The 17,938-nt window shown below is 43.5% G+C and overlaps 1 protein-coding gene across 2 annotated transcripts in view; it reads right to left on the bottom strand.

Moving 5' to 3' along the window:
- Nucleotides 1–17,938, bottom strand: part of ITGA6 (integrin, alpha 6) — a 75,678-nt gene that overhangs the window by 35,596 nt on the left and 22,144 nt on the right. For both annotated transcript variants that reach the window (XM_012650797.1, XM_012650798.1), the window contains exons 2-4: nucleotides 3,866–3,990; nucleotides 1,877–1,956; nucleotides 62–317 (exon numbers count right to left, since the gene is read on the bottom strand). In XM_012650797.1, coding sequence (XP_012506251.1) covers nucleotides 62–317; nucleotides 1,877–1,956; nucleotides 3,866–3,990 — 461 coding nt within the window. The remainder of the gene's footprint in view (nucleotides 1–61; nucleotides 318–1,876; nucleotides 1,957–3,865; nucleotides 3,991–17,938) is intronic.

Raw genomic sequence — 17,938 nt, 5'->3', positions numbered from 1 at the left:
GCATATTATAGAAACTATGGAGACATTCTAATCTCTATTTCTATAAACACAAACATCATACCTTTCCAGTTGTAAGTACCCGGAGCTCCAAACACAATGTAATGAAAGTCTTTAGTAAAAGTAGCTGCTACACCTTGCTGGCATGAGCCGAATTTTTCATGGCCTCTCAATCGGCCGTCACAAAAGCTCCAGTCTCCCCCATCCATATCATCTTCGATCCTGAGATTCTGGCTCAGGACGTAACACCTCCCAAAGATGTCTCGGGATTCCTGCTTCGTATTAACATGTTGCCTTTTTTCATATCGATGAGCACATGTCTGGAAACAGATAGAATAAAGGAGCCCACTTGTGTCTATAAACCTTGTAATTTTCAATAAAGGGTTAATTCTAAATAGGGTGATTAAACATGTCCTTATCCTCAGATTGGATCCCAAACTAGCAAATCTTCCCCAAAGTGGCACTAAGGAGACCATTATCAAATATACAGACACTAGCACTTCTGTCTTATTGTCAAAGACTAATGCTCCAATCCAAATACTGAATGTCAATCTGCACGTACAGGCAATTTATCTATAAATTTACCTGTCACATAAACAAAGGAAAACATCTTTTTACTTAATTTCCTCAATTTAATTGGCATTAGTGGCTGTATAAACCTTCAAATCAGTGTGAAAATGAGTAATTATGTTCTGGAGGATAGAAATCATGCACATTTTCACAGGGATCAAGCAAACACAGCTAAGACAAAGACACTTTCCTTTTACCCACACTATTTCCTTGTAATCAGTCCTAACTTACACTCTGAGCTCTGGGATTATTTCCTTTAATATGCCTATTTTTAAAAGGCAGAGAGAATTACATTGCCAGGAAAGATGAAATAATCTCTATAATTTCTACAGGGTATTCATAGCTACTCCACACCTAACAAAGGCTAAAAATACTTTATAATATCCAAGTCAATTTCCCATAGTGTATCCCTTAAATATCAAAATTCAATCTTCACTAAAATTTTTTTTTTCCCTCAAAGTTCTGTATAAATTCTGTTACAGCAACCAGATGTTGAAAGAGAGACAAAAAGATCATATTCCAACCTGAAAGTCAGCACTTCCAAGGCCATTTAGTACAAACTCTCTTTTCTTCACTATTGCTTCTATTTAAAGAAGTTCAGAATAATAAGAGAGTTTAAAATTATCTGATACTACTTTCCAAGACCTTTGCTTCTTTTTCTTTTTTTTTTTTGAGAGACAGAGTCTCACTCTGTCACCATAGGTAGAGTGCAGTGGTATCATCGTAGCTCACTGCAACCTCAAACTCCTGGGCTCAAGTGATCCCTCTGTCTCAACCTCCCAAGTAGCTGGGACCACAGGCGCACACCAGGACACCTGGCTAATTTTTCTATTTTTAGTAGAGACGAGGTCTCGCTCTTGCTCAGGCAGGTCTTGAACTCCTGAGCTCAAGCAATCCTCCCGCCTCGGCCTCCCAGAGTGCTAGGATTACAGGGCCACTGTGCCCTTTCCCATATTTTTTTATAACTTATCTACACAAAGCTACAAAGTTCCTAGGACACAAACTATGTGTAGTTTTCTTCTGCTTTAAGACCATGTAGAGTTTTAGAGATATTCAATACAGGTTTATTAATAAGTTCTTTGAATCTGAAAGTTCTAAAGAAAAGCAGCATGTATAACTACTTCAGAGTATCATTAGGAAAAATAATGCTTGGTCTCTTCTTGACATCCATTCCTGCTTTAAAGCAGTAAAGTGTGCTAGAATGGCTACTCCCCTCAGGCAGGGGCTCTCGTCTGCTGCTGCAAGCCTGGTACTGGCATGTAATTGGCACTCCCGACACTGTGGAATGAACACATTTCTCTACACTTACCACAACTTTGCCCCCAGGACCTTGGCTCTGGACAGTGACCCCCATCCACTGATCTTCCTTGCTCTCGGACGAAGGGTCAGCTGTGGAAAGTAGCACAGTTAGCACTTCCAAGTGACTGCATGGGCTACAAACCACAGATGAATAAAAATACAAGAAACTGTTCCTGAATCGCCTGGACCGAGCCTAGCTACTCAATTTGGAAAATTTATTTGTCATCTCAAGAAAATGGAGAAGTGGTTTTTGGTAAGAATCTTACATAAAAGTCTTTCATAAAATTTACACAAAATACACACGTCCACGTCACAGCCTGTTTTACCCAACAATCCCCTCTGCCCTCTCTTGACACCCCAGGTCCTGAATACAGAGGGTATTGAAAACTGTGATACTTAAGGGGTAGCCCTCCAACATGTGCCTCTTACACAGACGATGTAAATCCGGTTTCCAAAGTCCAACGATCAATCAAACTAATAAAAAGTGCGTATTTCTCTATGTACTTCCAAATTCTTTACATAACAGCATCAACTGTTGTGTTCTTTATTGGAGATAGGGAGATAAGGCCTCAGATTTACTTTAGAATCTCACAGCTGACAAAATATCTTTTTATCAATGCAAAAAAGAGTTATTTTTGGTTTTAAAAAAAAGAGAGAAACCACAAATACCACCATGGGCACATTTCGGTATCAATTTAAAACCCACTGTATGACACTATATCCAAATTTTTGCCTTCCTCAATGAAAAGCAAGAAAAGCATGATTTTCAATTTTGAATTATTACCAAAGTATGAAAACTAAACAACTTTAAACAGAATGAAAAATACCAAAACGTTAAATAAAGAGTATTTGACTAGACTTTTAAAAAAAGTATGTCTAGATACTGAGATTATCAGTGGATTTTTGGGTTTTTTTCCTTTACAGGTTTATGTATTTTACAAGTTTTCTACAGTAATATGTATTATTTTCTAATCAGTAAAATACAACAGATGTCATTTCTAAAAGATGAAGCAGCAAGAGAAGAACATAAATATAAATCTGCCAATCTACTTTGACCAAGCATATCAAATTAGGTTTGGTGGGGACTTCTCAGCACACTGAACTGCTCCGCCCAACCTACAGGGAAGCAGACAAAGTGGACGTTAACATGCTATGTCATGGCACCTTCCAGCTACCCCAAGTGTTCATTAAAACAAGTCTCTATCGGAGACAGTAGAGCAAATCTTATCCATGCTGGTCAGCTCTCATTTCACAGGGGGCTGATATTTAAAATAGTCTTTCTCGGCCGGGCGCAGTGGCTCACGCCTGTAATCCTAGCTCTCTGGGAGGCCGAGGCGGGCGGATTGTTTGAGCTCAGGAGTTCGAAACCAGCCTGAGTAAGAGCGAGACCCCGTCTCTACTAAAAATAGAAAGAAATTAACTGGACAACTAAAAACATATAGAAAAAATTAGCCGGGCATGCCTGTAGTCCCAGCTACTCGGAAGGCTGAGGTAGGAGGATCGCTTGAGCCCAGGAGTTTGAGGTTGCTGTGAGCAAGGATGACGCCACGGCACTCTAGCCCGGGCAACAGAGTAAGACTCTGTCTCAAAAAATAAATAAATAAAAAATAAAAAAAATAAAATAGTCTTTCTCCCCAAAATTTTAATAGCACATGAGAACTTTTGGCTGCTGAGTACAAGATAGGCTTATTCAATTTTCTTCACTGCTATGAATTCACTTTCTCAACAGCCTCCTGTAGAACCTCAATACATCGCTAGATGGCAGTATCAATACACCAAATCAGTTTCAAAACCAGCTTTAGGAGGAACAGCAAACCGCTGCATCTCTGTGTGATTAAGAAAGTATTTTCAGGGGAAATAAAAAAACAGTCAAGGCAATTAGAGGAGGTCCTCTCTGCAAGAATAAATGCTTGTACCCCCTTTCCTTCCACACGGAAAGGGCATGCAGGGTATAGGCGAGCTGGCCAAGTGAACACTGAGGGAGGGCAGAGGAACACACCATCGTTATCAAATTCAATCCGCGTGCACGGCTCCCGGGAGGTGATGTCACAGCTGTACAGGCCTCCTGTCCTGTTGGCTTTCTGCAGTGGAAGGGCTTCTGCCCGAGGGGCCCCCACCAGCAACCTGTTGATGAAAGAGAGAGAATTTAGAGATATGAATTTAATATACATTTAACATTAAAGTAGAACCAAGAGACAGCGAGATTATTCTTTGTCAAAGAGTGCACTAATTCTTTAGCAGGTTGGGGGGGGGAGCAAAGGTAGAGTGATATGACTGGCTCGTGCAAAACACACAAATACAACTACACAGGGAAGCAAAAGGGGATATTGAAAGAGGAAAAATATGCCTAATATGCCTGTGTCTCATAATATCAGCAACTCTTGCTGGGTATGAGTCTGCTGTTTAAAAGATACTTTTCATAAACCATGACCCCTAAATAGCTAAGCCAAGGACATCATAAGGAACTGAACCGACAAAACAAATACTCCCAACACTGGAAGGGAGAAATGGTCACGCTAAGTTTAATAAGCAATGACATGTCAACTCTAACACTGTGAAACATAATCAGGTATTTTTCAACGGTAACTTTGATGATATTCTAGATCTTCAGTTTATATACCAATTTAGAACCTAACTTTTGCCTAAGATACAACTCGACTGAATTATACTCTTTTGCAGCCTTGGCCTCTTTCCAGGTCAATTTTTTTCTAGCTTTATTAGGGTGTAACTGACAAATAGAAAGTGTATATATTTAAGGTATACAACTTGATGTTTGTCTTTCCGAGTCAAATCTTACCTACTGGCACTCCTGTCATCTCAGACAAGCTCCTCCATTCTCATCCAATCATATTCCACAAAGGATTCAGGGACAACTGGTGAAGCTCACTTGGCATGGCAAGATGCCGGCTTCTCTCTCACCTCGCTGTTCTTGTTAAGAGGGGCCCCAATCCAAATCCACCATCTTTAAAATTTCACTGTCTCACAGCCAGAGGGGCTCTTTAGAGATCCCCTACCTTGTTGCTGGGTTCCTTTTCCTAACACTACTCCCCACCAGCTTTACAATCTTTGGGGTCTGGCTGGCTAACGGAACAACTAGGACAACAAAAAAAGAGAAAGAACACACACCTGACTGGATAGAAACCAAGAGCTGAAAGTTTTGGAAACAAGACTGGAGCTGGGGAAAAGGGCTGGGAACAGGAATGTGCACAAAAAAAAAACTCCCACAATAAAAGCAAGCCACTCCTGGCCTTCAAGAAATACATAAATCTCAGATGCAAAAGCAAAACAAACAAAAATATTAACCAAAGAGTCCCTACCATCTCCCTTCCCTGCTGGATCCCAACAAAGAATTCATCCCAATAAAGGATTCAATGTGTTTTTTTTTAAGCCAATACAAAACAAGTGCAACAGGGGTCAAATGCACTTGGAAAACAGGGAGGGGAGCCAGACTGCCCATGGAGAGAAGAGAAGTCAACAGAATGAGGGGTGGCTTGTGGGGGAACGCATGGCCCCCTTAGTGCCTGAAACTTCTCAGTAGAGAGCAGAGGCAAGGCTGGGGACACAGGGTCTCCATAGGTCTGCCCCACCATCCCAGGAGCTCCAACAAGTACCTGAGAGGTGAATGCACTCAATTACTACACTTGGCAGATGCTGGTGGGTGGAAGCCTGTGGGGCGCTGGGAGGGATAGCAGGGTGCTGGGCCAGAGGCACAGAATCCCAGGACGTCAGCACTGGAAGCCCCCAAGAGAGGGTCCAGCCTTCTAATTTTGTAGAAGAGGAAAGGGAGGCCTTGAGGGAGGTTAATCAACTCTGCCCCTAAGATGTGACAGCTAGTTGGTAGCCAGAACAAAAATGACCTCCAGGCAATGTTGTCTCCATTCCTTTAAAATGCTTCCTAGGAAATAAAATCCAGGATTTTATGGAGTTTACAACCTAGTTGAAAGGGCAAAACTGACACAAATGAAACACTGAAACAAAAACTGTTCTGTATGCTGACAGATTAAACACATTGCTGCGCCAGAAAAAAAAATTTTTCCTTGGGGTCATGGTGTTTTATTATGAAAATAGAGTAAAAACTTTGAAAACAAAACAATCCTTTCACATTTAATGAATAATTTGTTATTTTGTATTGTTTTCTGTGTGTGGGTTATATGCAATTAAATTGTCAATGTTAACTGTAACAATAAGAACATCAATAAGTGAGATTTTCACAAACAAACTGCAGTTACAAATGCTTCACCAGGCCCCAGGCTCAAAACTAGGGGGAGTTAAATAAAACTCACATGGCAGTTAAAGTGTTAAGATTTAAATACAGACAAGTCCAGGGAAGGAAGAGTCAAAGGCGTTATTGTAGCTCTTGTTATTGTAGTTTTTGTTTTGTTTTGAGACAGAGTCTCGCTTTGTTGCCCTGGCTAGAGTGAGTGCCGTGGCGTCAGCCTAGCTCACAGCAACCTCAAACTCCTGGGCTCAAGCGATCCTCCTGCCTCAGCCTCCCGAGTAGCTTGGACTACAGGCATGTGCCACCATGCCCGGCTAATATTTTCTCTCTATATATATTTTTGTTTGTCCAGATCATTTCTTTCTATTTTTTTTTTGGTAGAGACGGGGTCTCGCTCCTGCTCAGGCTGGTCTTGAACTCCTGACCTTGAGTGATCCACCAGTCTCGGCCTCCCAGAGTGCTAGGATTACAGGCGTGAGCCACCGCGCCCGGCCCTATTGTAGTTTTTTATTGTAGTTCGGTGGGGCCAAGGTCAGGTAAGAGATTTCCTGTAAAGGTAACCACCTGCAAAGAAAAGGCTATAAAAAGCAGCCCAGGCTCCCAGTGTTGCTACTTGTGTCTTCTCTAACCACTTCCTCTTTTCACCCACACCCAGAGGCTCCTAAGCTACCTAAGGCAGGCACAGTTATTTCCTGTTTACCCCACTCCTTCATTCTTTCACTTATTCATTCAACAAATGTTCATCAAGAAGAACCTCCTGGGATGAGTAAGGAATTGCCCCACCCCCTAAACTCTGGCCTGGGAGAGCCTGATCCATACACAACTCATTAAACCACAGGGAAGTATTATAGAAGCAATGAGAGGCTGTGGGTGCCAACAGCTGACTGGGAAGAAGGGTGTCACTAAGACATGGCAGCAGAGCTGGAGGTGGCCAGGTGAGGGGCACGCCACATGCGGAGGTTGCAAGACAATGAGCCGAGGACAAGGAGCAGTGGGACGCGATGATGCAACAAGACCGGTGGAGCTCTGCCTGCGCACCCGCTGAGCCTCGGACTCTGCAGCCAAGGTCTTGCTGCGGGTACAGCTGCTGCTGGGTGTCCCGTGGTTTAAAAAGCTGTGGAGGTTCTGAGCGAGTCTGCCTCCCAGCCCCCTTTCTCCTGGATACCGCTATCCTCTGTTGTCTCCTGTGGTTGCTATGCTTCCTTGCTGCGTGCGTAGCCAATACCAAGCTCTTGCAGAAGAGGGCCTCTGGTTTTACACGTGGCAGCTACCGCAGATAAAAACAGACCACACAGAGGGAGGGAAGCAGCAGGGCGGTTTGGGGGCAAAAAACAACAAATTCGAAAAAAGACCTCCTCACAGTACGAGAGCCGTACCTAGGAGGATAGTGTTACATGTCCTAGTGCCTCCGTGCACATGCACGTGGCCGGGCCGTCCCGCCTGGCGCACAGGATGGAGGCGCGGCACGGGTGCTCCCAGCCGCAGCAGACCCCCTTCTCCCCTACCCCCCGCGGCCGCAGGAAGAAGGGACACACCGCACAGCAGAGGGCGCCCTGGGACCTGCTAAACCGGCCAAATCTCATAAAAATAAGGCAAAGCAGCACGTGGATGAGAGAACATTGTAACTCCAATCACGCTGAACAGTTGGCAAGTGCCTTCATCCTCAAGGTAAAGCTGCTCTCTGGTTCAGGAAGTAAGCAAAGGCTCTAATTCTGCTTGGAACCGGCCCATTAGCTGAGGCTATGTCTGGCCAGAACAAGTAAATAGGAGAAACAGAGCTGTCCAAACAATGACACCAGGGAACAACTACTTCCTAATCTAGGTCATCTAGGTCGTCTAGGTCCTGGGTGCTGGTCTAAACTGTTCAGTACATGGCCAGCTCCTGAGCTAGCAGAGTGGGTGCAGGCCCAGGAAGGACAGTCCGAACCTACGGGAACCCTCAGCTCACATCAAAATCCAGTTTCTGCTCAAATTCCAGCTTTCTTCCCTTTTCCTTCAATGCCCTTTGATGCCAAAAGCTGGGCCCCAGGCCGTCCAGATGGTTCAGTGTGAGAACCAGGTACCCTCTGGGCACCACCAGGATGCCCACAGCAACACCTAGGACCAGAGCAGCCATGGCTCTATTACAGACTGGCCCAGCATATATGGAGAAGTCAGAACTACAGTGAAAATTCTACTTCAGAACAACAGGACCAGGGGATATGAGTTAAAACCTTTGTAGGGAAGTGGTGGAAATTAACAGAGCAGGGTCTACAAAGTCTATTCCCACATCAGGTCAAAAGACAAAAAAAACCTGTATAAATGAAGGGCAAGAATCTCGGTTTGAACTAAGAATCCACCAAAAGGAACAGGAAAAATTGACTTTGTAATTGCTTTCCACAAAGCCAGTGGACAATCACCTCCACTGAGTTTTAAAGCTGCACTAAAATAAAAATTGCCTGGGGATTACAATATATCAGAAATCCATGTTTAAGAGTCAAAACTCAAAACTTGTAAAGCCACATCATAATCTTTAAAGAAATAAACTTTGAAATAAGGTGCAATGTAAATGTCTAACTACATGAGTATGACAGTGAGGATATAACAAAAACTCAGGTTTTCAGAGTATAATCACAATTCTGGGTACAATGATTTAGGACCCACTATTATGCTATTAACTACAAGGTTATTCCAAAATTCTTCAAGTAAGCCACACTTCTGTTTCATATACTCAAGTTCTCCCCCAAGGAGATATACTTTTGCATAACTATTTCAATCAAAAGTTCTTGCTTCATTGTCTTTGGCAATAATTCATTTCCTCAAGGATTAAAGATCTTGCCCCTAGCTGTGCAGCTCTGTCCCAGGAAACATGAACTATTGCTTCATTAGAACAACACTATTATTGCTTAATTTAAAACGCAGCCTTCTTAGATTGCCCAAATTAAGACCTAAAAAATTAGAAGGTGGCATTACCTTGGCAACTTCGTCACCTCTACATTTAACCTATCTTCAAACTCAGTGTTTAGTTTTTAAAGTAATACATACAGATGATAAATAAAAAATTAAGAACTTCTGGCGGAAAGCAACAGATTCCACACTCATCCCAAGCCCCACTCTCTAGGCAAATCTCTTGTCTTTTATTCTGGATTTACCTTTAATTCTGGATTATTACGTATTTATTGATTTATCAGTTTTAGGCAATTAACTGTTAGCCCCATAATATGAAAAGGGAAGAACTGAAAGTACTCACCACTTTCCATCCTATATTTAATAACTAGATTTAGTTCTTCTATTTGCTATTCTCTAAGTTTTAAATATTTAAACCTCTATTTTCCCTTTATTTTTTGACAAAAATCTCAATTCCCTGGTCAGTGAGATAAAGCTATCAGCACTTTCTTCCAAACTTTCCTCTTGGTTTCTCCAAATCCCACCATCTATCAGCTATACTTTCCTAAGAGCTGTTATCACTTACATGTCTTTGAACCACAGTTGGTCATCTATTCTCTTACACAGCCAGGTAAGTATTACCAGTGCTGAACCAAACTGTATTTAGATTATTGTCTTACCACCTGGAACCAGTATCGGAGGCCCTTGGCCTCAAAGGAACTGTTCCTAGCATCAAGGTCAAACAGACTCACTTTTTTTTGCATTCTATTAATTGCTTAGTGTGCTTCACATCTGGACCGTGACTTTTGCTTTTCTTGGCATTTCTCATTGCCTTTCTTTTTTCTTACATTTTGTTTGCCTTCATCTGAGCATCAATCTCTCTAAGCTCCCAATCACACCCTGTATTAAATCAAGATCTCATCTTTGCTTAGACCCCCTTTTCAGAGCCTTTCGACCTGCTACAACATGGGCCCGTTGCTCCCCCAGGTCCGCTATACAGGGTCATGCTGGGTGATCTGCTTTGACCTACCATCCCCTGTTGTATTTGAATTATCTTCTTAAATACTCTCCTAATAGTATGATAGGTAAACTCGAGTCCCTGCATATATAAAAAGTCTTTATGCTGCTCTCACTCTTGATTAATGGTTTGGGCGTAGAACTCAAGTTGAAAAAACACTTTCTTCAAAGCCCTGATGGTACTGCTCTAATTTATTCTAATATCCAGTGTTGTCAATGAAAATTCTGATGTTAATCTGATTCTCTTTCCTTTTGACTTTTAAGCTACTTTACCCCAGGCGTTCAAACAGCCTGATGATACGCTGTGAGCCTTTATTCACATGCTATGCTCACGTGACCTCTCTCGCCCTACAGACTCAGAACGTTAATTTCTAGGAAACTCCTCTTGTCATACATTGATCATTTCATTTGTTATGTTTTCTGTCCTCTTTCTGGAACCAGTATTAACTAGTCAAGTGATGAATCTCCTGGGTTAATCTACCTTTTCTCTCATTTTCCTTCCTTCTCTGTGGTTCTGAGATTTTTCAATTTCATTTTCTAGTATTTCTATTGAAGTTTTAAATTCCAGCAGTCACATTTGTAATCTCCAAAAGCTTTGCTCTGATTGTGCCTTTTATATAACAGATCCTATTCTTATTTTGCGGATTTAACATGTTCCCAAAATTCTGAGCATTTTGCCTGCAAGTTTTCCTATAGTTCTTTGTGTTCCTGGATTATCAGTTTCTTTTATTTTTTTTGTTGGTTTACTCCAGCCATTGCCTTTTATGCTGCTAGCCCTCATCATATGCCTGACGATCCTTGTTCTTTTGTTCTGTTGTATAAAAGGGTCCATTTCTGCTGTCTCACCCCAGGCAGAAATTCTGAAAGGGAGTTCTGGGTGGGGCCTGCTGGCTCTAGGGATCTGCTTTAGGCTGAGTGGGTAGACAGCTAACTGTCACACTGCAAACCACCTTCAGATGCCAGGATGAGGAGGGCTTAATTCTTGGGGTGCTAGCATTCACACTAGAAGCCCTAGTTTTGGGGGTTTTTTGGGTTTTTTTTTTTTCAGTGTCATGACTTGGCCTTGCCCTATCTCTGTAAGAATCAATTCTTTATTTTTGTGCATTGTAATCAATTTAAGCTTTGTAAAACATGTATATGTCAATATTCCTCTAACTCCCCAAAAAGTGCTATGGTTTTTTGCTCCTCCAACCATGGTGTCAAATGCCAGCAGCCTGTACTCTATACAGCGTGGGAAATGATGGTGTCGTCTGGCATCTGGTCTTCTGTACAGTCCTTTACTTACAGACCCACCTACTCCTCATCCCCCATCCCTGCCTCACCTGATGAGGGCTATGGCACAGGGCAGACCATCTTCCCCCTCACCCCAGTCCCTGCGTGATGGACTCCAGACTGTGGCTCCTTCCCCTAGTAAGATCATGGGCCAGATCCCATCTGCTTTCTGCCTTTTTGTGATCTCTCAGCTATCAGGGAACTTAGAAGCCTGGAAGCAAACCCATATACCTAGTCTGTCATCTGGAACCACAAGTCAAAATCCAGTCATTTCTTGCAGGGATCAGATTTTCATCCCAGCCTAGTTTCCCTGTAGTTTGAAGATGAATGACTTTCTCCCAAACGTTACCGCATTATCTCTTATCACTACCACTCCTCACATACCATGTATGTTGCCAACACCATGTATGCCAAAATAAAATGAATGGGGAAAAATATTCCAAAAAAGACTATTTTGGCCAACTTGTATATTTAAACTTGCATAAATGTAGATGAAATAGTCACCTGACATTTGATCATTCAATTTATACAAATTATTTTTTCATAAGGTCTGGCTCTGTTGCCCAGGCTAACATACAGTGGCGTCATCATAGCTCACTGCAACCTCAAACTCCTGGGCTCAAGGGATCCTCCTGCCTCAGCCTCCAGAGTAGCTGGAACTAAAGGCACGCAACATCACACCCAGCTAATTTTTTCTATTTTTAGTAAAGACAGGTCTTGCTCTTGGCTCAGGCTGGTCTCGAATTTCTGACCTCAAGAGATCCTCCTGCTTCGGCCTCCCAGAGTGCTAGGGATTACAGGAATGAGCCACCATGCCCGGCCCAGGCTAGTCTTGAACTCCTGGGCTCAAGCAATCCTCCCTCCTGGGCCTTCCAAAGTCCTGAGATTATAGGCGTGAGCCACCACACCTGGCCTATACAAACATTTAAAAGTCACATATTATATTAAATATTCATTTAAAAATAGTTTTACTCGTATTTCATGAAGCAATTTCATTCGAACTATATATGCTTTTTTGACATTACTTCTTCAGAGAGCAATGTCTAACCCAGTTTTCCAGAACATTTTGAAGTTTGTTATATTCAAGACTTGCAATAATGTCATATGATGTCAAATCCTGACAAATTAGTACTAAATGTGAGCTAAATTTCTTTGCCTCCCTTAAAAAAAAAAATCAATTTATTTTTATTTAAAGTATTTTAAAACTAAATTTAACTTCTATCAGCATCCACAATTAAAATTGATTGAGGTCACTGAAGTCCTTTTAGACTAATGTATTTATAACAGAATTTTGTCACTCAGAATAAAGTAACCAAGAAGGCAGCTCTCAGAACCATTTTGTAAAGGCTCAAATATAAGGTGGAATAATTCTGGGGTAAAAATAAGTCTTGCTTTATATTCGGGATATAAAGAAAATGCCTTTTCTGGATTTTTCCATCAGAGAACTCTGTGCTGTGGACAGGCATGGAAGGGCACCCGGGACAATCTCTCTCTTTCCAGGGGATAAAGGCCCTTCCACACTAAAGGCCACGCTGTCCTGAGTCATTTTTGGTAGACTATCCCATCAAATGATTCGTACTTCTCGCCTTAGCTAGGCTGACCATACATCCAGGTTTCCACAGGACAGTCCTGGGTCACACCTGTTGTCTAAAAGCTTCACATTCACCCCCACCTCTTTCACTCACAGACGTCCCATTTGGAAGACAAGTGATATGGTCACCCCAGCCCCAGATGTAAAGCTGGCAATGACACCTGACTGATGCAGCAGCTTGAATTCAACAGCACCACGCTTGAAATCACAACAGTGCAGTTGCATCTGGCTGTGGTTTCACAGGTACTGGAAACTTATTTTGGTCTAGGAAGCCCTACAGTTAGTCTCCACAAGATCAGGCTACCCGAGGGCAGCTTGTCTGGTCACCAGAGCGCCCCTGGCCTTACAAGTACACTCCCCTCCACCCAGGTTGACTCCCAGGTGTCCACTGAATAAGTACTGTCCCCTCCTGGCTGCCCGGGAAGTGCCCGATCTCCAGGGACCAGTGGGCAACAGGGAGTATCCACACCCCTCCACTGCCTCCTGCCTGCCCTCAGCATACCTGGTATCCTGCCTAGACTGTGGAGGAGCTTTGCCCTTCACTCCCATCGTCCCCCCCTTCCCCACCTGGTGAGGAGAAGTGGCACTGAAGCTTGCCTGTGCTCTTATCTCAGCCCTGCGCCTCTGCCTCTGTGTAAGCTCTTCTCCCTTGGAACTGGAAAAATCAATCAACAGACTTAACATCTCACAATAGGCTTTCCAGCCAAAATATGGTTTTGTTTTGTTTTGTTTTGTTTTGAGACAGAGTCTCACTGTGTTGCCCGGGCTAGAGTGCCATGGCGTCATCCTAGCTGACGGCAACCTCAAACTCCTGGGCTCAAGCGATCCTTCTGCCTCAGCCTCCCGAGTAGCTGGGACTACAGGCATGCACCATCATGCCTGGCTAATTTTTTCTATGTATTTTTAGCTGTCCGATTAATTTCTTTCTATTTTTAGTAGAGACAGGGTCTCGCTCTTGCTCAGGCTGGTTTCGAACTCCTGAGCTCAAACAATCTGCCCGCCTCGGCCTCCCAGAGTGCTAGGATTACAGGTGTGAGCCACCATGCCCGGCCCAAAATATGTTTTTAAAAAGTTATAAAATGACTATTTTTCATGTTTGGGCAACTGATTATTTGGAGATCTAGAAATACATCTTGGAATTCCCCAAAAGTTATATCCAGCCATAGTCAGCTATGCTCTAGCAAATATTATTGTATTTGGTTTGTCCTATTGTGTCCTGAAGAATCATTTCAAAACAACCTAGAAGGAAACTCTAGTTGAATAAAACTCTAGTTTTTCCACAAGTAGTTAAGACAGGGAACTAACTTCTTTCAGGAAAAAGTCACTGCTATTCCCAACTATTTGGCAGTGCCCCACTGTCAGGTTTGGTGTCTGGACGTGCAATCCCCACCCCTGCTGGCCATCTGCACGGGTCCGGGCTGTGAGGCATCTAGAATGGAACTCAGTGAAGGCACGTATCTTGCCATTTTTACCCTCAAACTTATCCTGCGCTCTGGAGTAGGATCTGGCCTGTGGCAGGCCCTCAAATATTTACTGAGGAATGATCACAGCTCATCTACCTCGAGGGTGTGATTTGTAAGAGCCTCTCCCCACTGTTCTGCAAACAGCAAAGAAAGTACCAGTTTGTTACTACCGAGTGACTCTGGGGGTAACAGCCACCTGTGCAAGGAGAGTTTGAGTTGGGCAGGTGTTAATGATTTCTATTGCTGCTGTAACAAATTATCACAAACTTAGTGTCTTAAAACACACTTATTATCTTACAGTTAGGTCTTAAGTCCAACATGGGGGGGGGGGTCACTGGGCTAAAATTAAGGTGTCAGCAGGGCTATGTTCCATTCCAGAGGTTCAGTTTCCTTGCCCTTTCCAGCTTCTAAAGCTGCCTGCTTTCCTCCACGCACAGTCCCGTCTTCCGTCTGCAAAGCCAGCGGCAGAGCATCTTCCAGTCTCCCTCTTCTACATTATACGGATCAATCCCTCTGCACTCGGCCCACCTGGATAATCCAGGAGACTTTCCCTAATTTTAAATCGGTTGGTTAGCAACCTTAATCCCTTCTGCAAACTAATTCACCTTCGCCGTTTAACCTAACACACTCACAGGTCCACAGGGTTAGGACACAGACTTCTTTGTGGGCAGCATTCACGTTAAATTGTGCTCAGATACCAAGAACCTGAATTCTAAGGACCACCTAGGTAAGAACATTTTAGGTTAAGTATTTCCCAAGGGCACACTCTGGGTTAACCCTCCCCCTTAGCCTGCCCCCTCTAGCTGCACCAGGCTTCTTTCACACCCCTCCAACCACCAGCGCTCTCCTGGCTCAGGACCTCTGCACAGGTGCTTCTCTCTCCCTGGAATCCTTCTACTCACCCTTCAGGTCTCTGCTTAAAAGACTTCCAGGCTAGGTCAGGTCCCACCCCTTGCAATTTCCACTTACCCTTCCTTCATAGCAGGGACCACGGTCAGCGATTATGTGCCTGTGTGTGAGATGCCCCGGCTCGCTGACCTCCCCCCTCCCACAAGGTCAGCTCCATGGGGCAGGGAACATTTGTTCCATCCACCGTCGCATCCCCTGGCAACCAGCTCAGTGCCTCGCACTTAAAGGACACTCAACGGGTGTTTTTAATAAATGAACCAAGTAATTTACACAATTAAAAGACAAAGTTCCGTTTTAATTTCAACACAGATTTAAAACTGAGAAACCTGAAACCTCTAACCATTTCTAAAAGTAGAGGGAAATGGGCTGACCTCCTGCAGACGCTCCTTTGAAGGTTCTAGTTTGTTCTTTAAAAAAAAAAAGTTGTATTCCATCTGTACTGTGATTTTAAAAAAAGATTATGTAAAAGTTATATTAACATAACATTGTAAACAAAAAGTTCTGCCTGCAAATCTTTGAGTGAAAATGACAGAAATACCAGCTGCCAGTTTGAAAACACAACTTTCAATCCTTCATCCATCCATTCAGCAAATCTCTCCTGAGCCCCTAAATGTGACTGGGCTCACCTCCCCACCTTAATTGGGTTTATTAGAGCAGCCAGCCAGTGGTTCTAATTTCCAGCAGTTCTTACTAATTAATGCATTTATAAGAGCTGCAAAGGACACGGGTCTCTCACAGTCGATGCTTGGTAACGCCTTAGCCGTACAGCAGTGTTCCCCAAATGCCTACAGCGCATCTGGAAGCCACGGGAGGGGCTGAGAGGTTCCAAAGGGGAACTCTAAGTAATGCGAACACCCTTACTATAACTCACCAGCTAGAACAAACATTAAAATAAGCCTACAAGATGGATTTTGAAAGAAAGCTCAGGAAACATCAACTTGACAAATGAAGCTTGAACTTTGTTTCTGGTTTCATACATGTAGAACTAATGGCCCTCATGATTTTGATGTCTTTATTCCATCCCTTTTGGATTCTGTACACGGCTCCTTACACATGAGACAACACAGGGGATTCGCCCCATTCCTGCTGCCTTCCATGAGGCCCTCAGTGAACTGCCCGCCGTCTGCCTCTCCAGCTTTGTTCCTTCAGGTGAGCACTCCTGCCATGCTGACCTTCCTTTCTGTCCTCAGAACGCACCAGCCTTCTTTCCATCTCAGAGTCTTCACAATTGCTTCCTTCCACTGAGAACACTCTTGCCTTGGATCTTCGCAGATCGCATTGTTTGTATCCCTCATGGCTAACTCAACTGTCGCATACTCAGAGAGCCCCTTCCTTGATCATCCTAGCTAGAAGCTCTGCCTAAATCACTCCCTCCACTCACCCTACGTAGTAATTGTCAAAATCTTCATCGGTGCCTGAAATTATGATAGCAGCCCATCTTCCCTCCACTAGAATGCTACACCTCCATGGGTACAGGGATTCTTCTCTTGTTCCCTGAACACTAGACTAGAACCTGGCATATGCTTGCCATTCAATAAATGGAATGGCTGCAGCCCTAGGTAGATACTAATCATGTAGCCCAATATTTTTCTTGGCAAGGGAGGCAGCAAACCTGTGTAGTACACAGACTGCTCGTGTTTGTAGGACACTCTATAATTGCAAACTCCTTCACATATACTTTTATTCACACGTCTCAGCAATTGGGGTGGGGGATGGGTATCTCTATCTGAGAGATGAAAATCTGAGTCTCAGACATTCCCTGACATGGATATAGCTTTGCGCCCAATGCCCTTTCTACTGTGCCATACTCTCCTCTACAGCTGGAAGTGTCCTCTGCCCTCTGGCCACACCCCAGCCAGGGGCTGCCCCTCCTCCCCTCATCTCCCTGAGCACACAAAAGCTCTGCTCCAAACCTTTCTCAGGTGTTTGCTGCCACCCTCCCCCGCAAAAGCCATCTCACCACCCATTTCCAAACTCCAGCTCCAGGCTTTACCTGTGAGTTTGCCTTCAAGACCTCCAGCTCAGGTTTCACCCTCTCCAAGGTAAACCTCCCTGGGCAAGGATTTCTCCCAACTATGCTTACCTGGGGTATAAACTCCTTGAGGGCAGGAATCTGGTCCTACTTTTTTGTAACCTCAAGGGTGTTTGGCAAAGAAAAATCAAAACTCTAACTAACTATACTATCCGGATGATCCAGTTGGGCAAGTAAGAGCTAAAATTCACAGTGGAACCATCTGTTCACCTCCAAGCCTGGGGTTGTCACGTTTACACAGAAAGTTGATTAAAAGGCTGAGGCTTTGTTTTATCGAGGACCTACAACCTCACATCCAGAAGAGATGAGATTTCTAACAACATTCTAAGAAATCACATAAGAAAAACATATCCTACTTGCAAATTAGGGCAAACAAGCTATCATTGTTAATAATATACCAACAGCTGTCATCTCCCATGCTCTTATATTAGACACTCTGCTCTGAGTTCATTATGAAGTCGATACTATTAATATTACCACCACCCATTTTACAAATACGGATGAAAGTTCAGAGAGAACATGCCCAAGGTCACACAGCTGGTAAGTGACAAAATAGGAGTTGTGCCCAGCACTCCCTGGCTCCTAGATTTTGCTCTAAACCACTATACTCAGTCTCCTTTCTGCTTGATTTGATGATCTCACTAAAGCACCCTGCTTTACCTACAAAAAAAAAAAAGGAGTATGTTCCAACAGTGTGCTCAGTT

This window comes from Propithecus coquereli, unplaced genomic scaffold, assembly GCF_000956105.1.
Source record: "Propithecus coquereli isolate 6110/MARCELLA unplaced genomic scaffold, Pcoq_1.0 Scaffold34, whole genome shotgun sequence".
NCBI lineage: Eukaryota > Metazoa > Chordata > Mammalia > Primates > Indriidae > Propithecus > Propithecus coquereli.
This window is presented reverse-complemented; position numbering and strand designations above follow the sequence as displayed.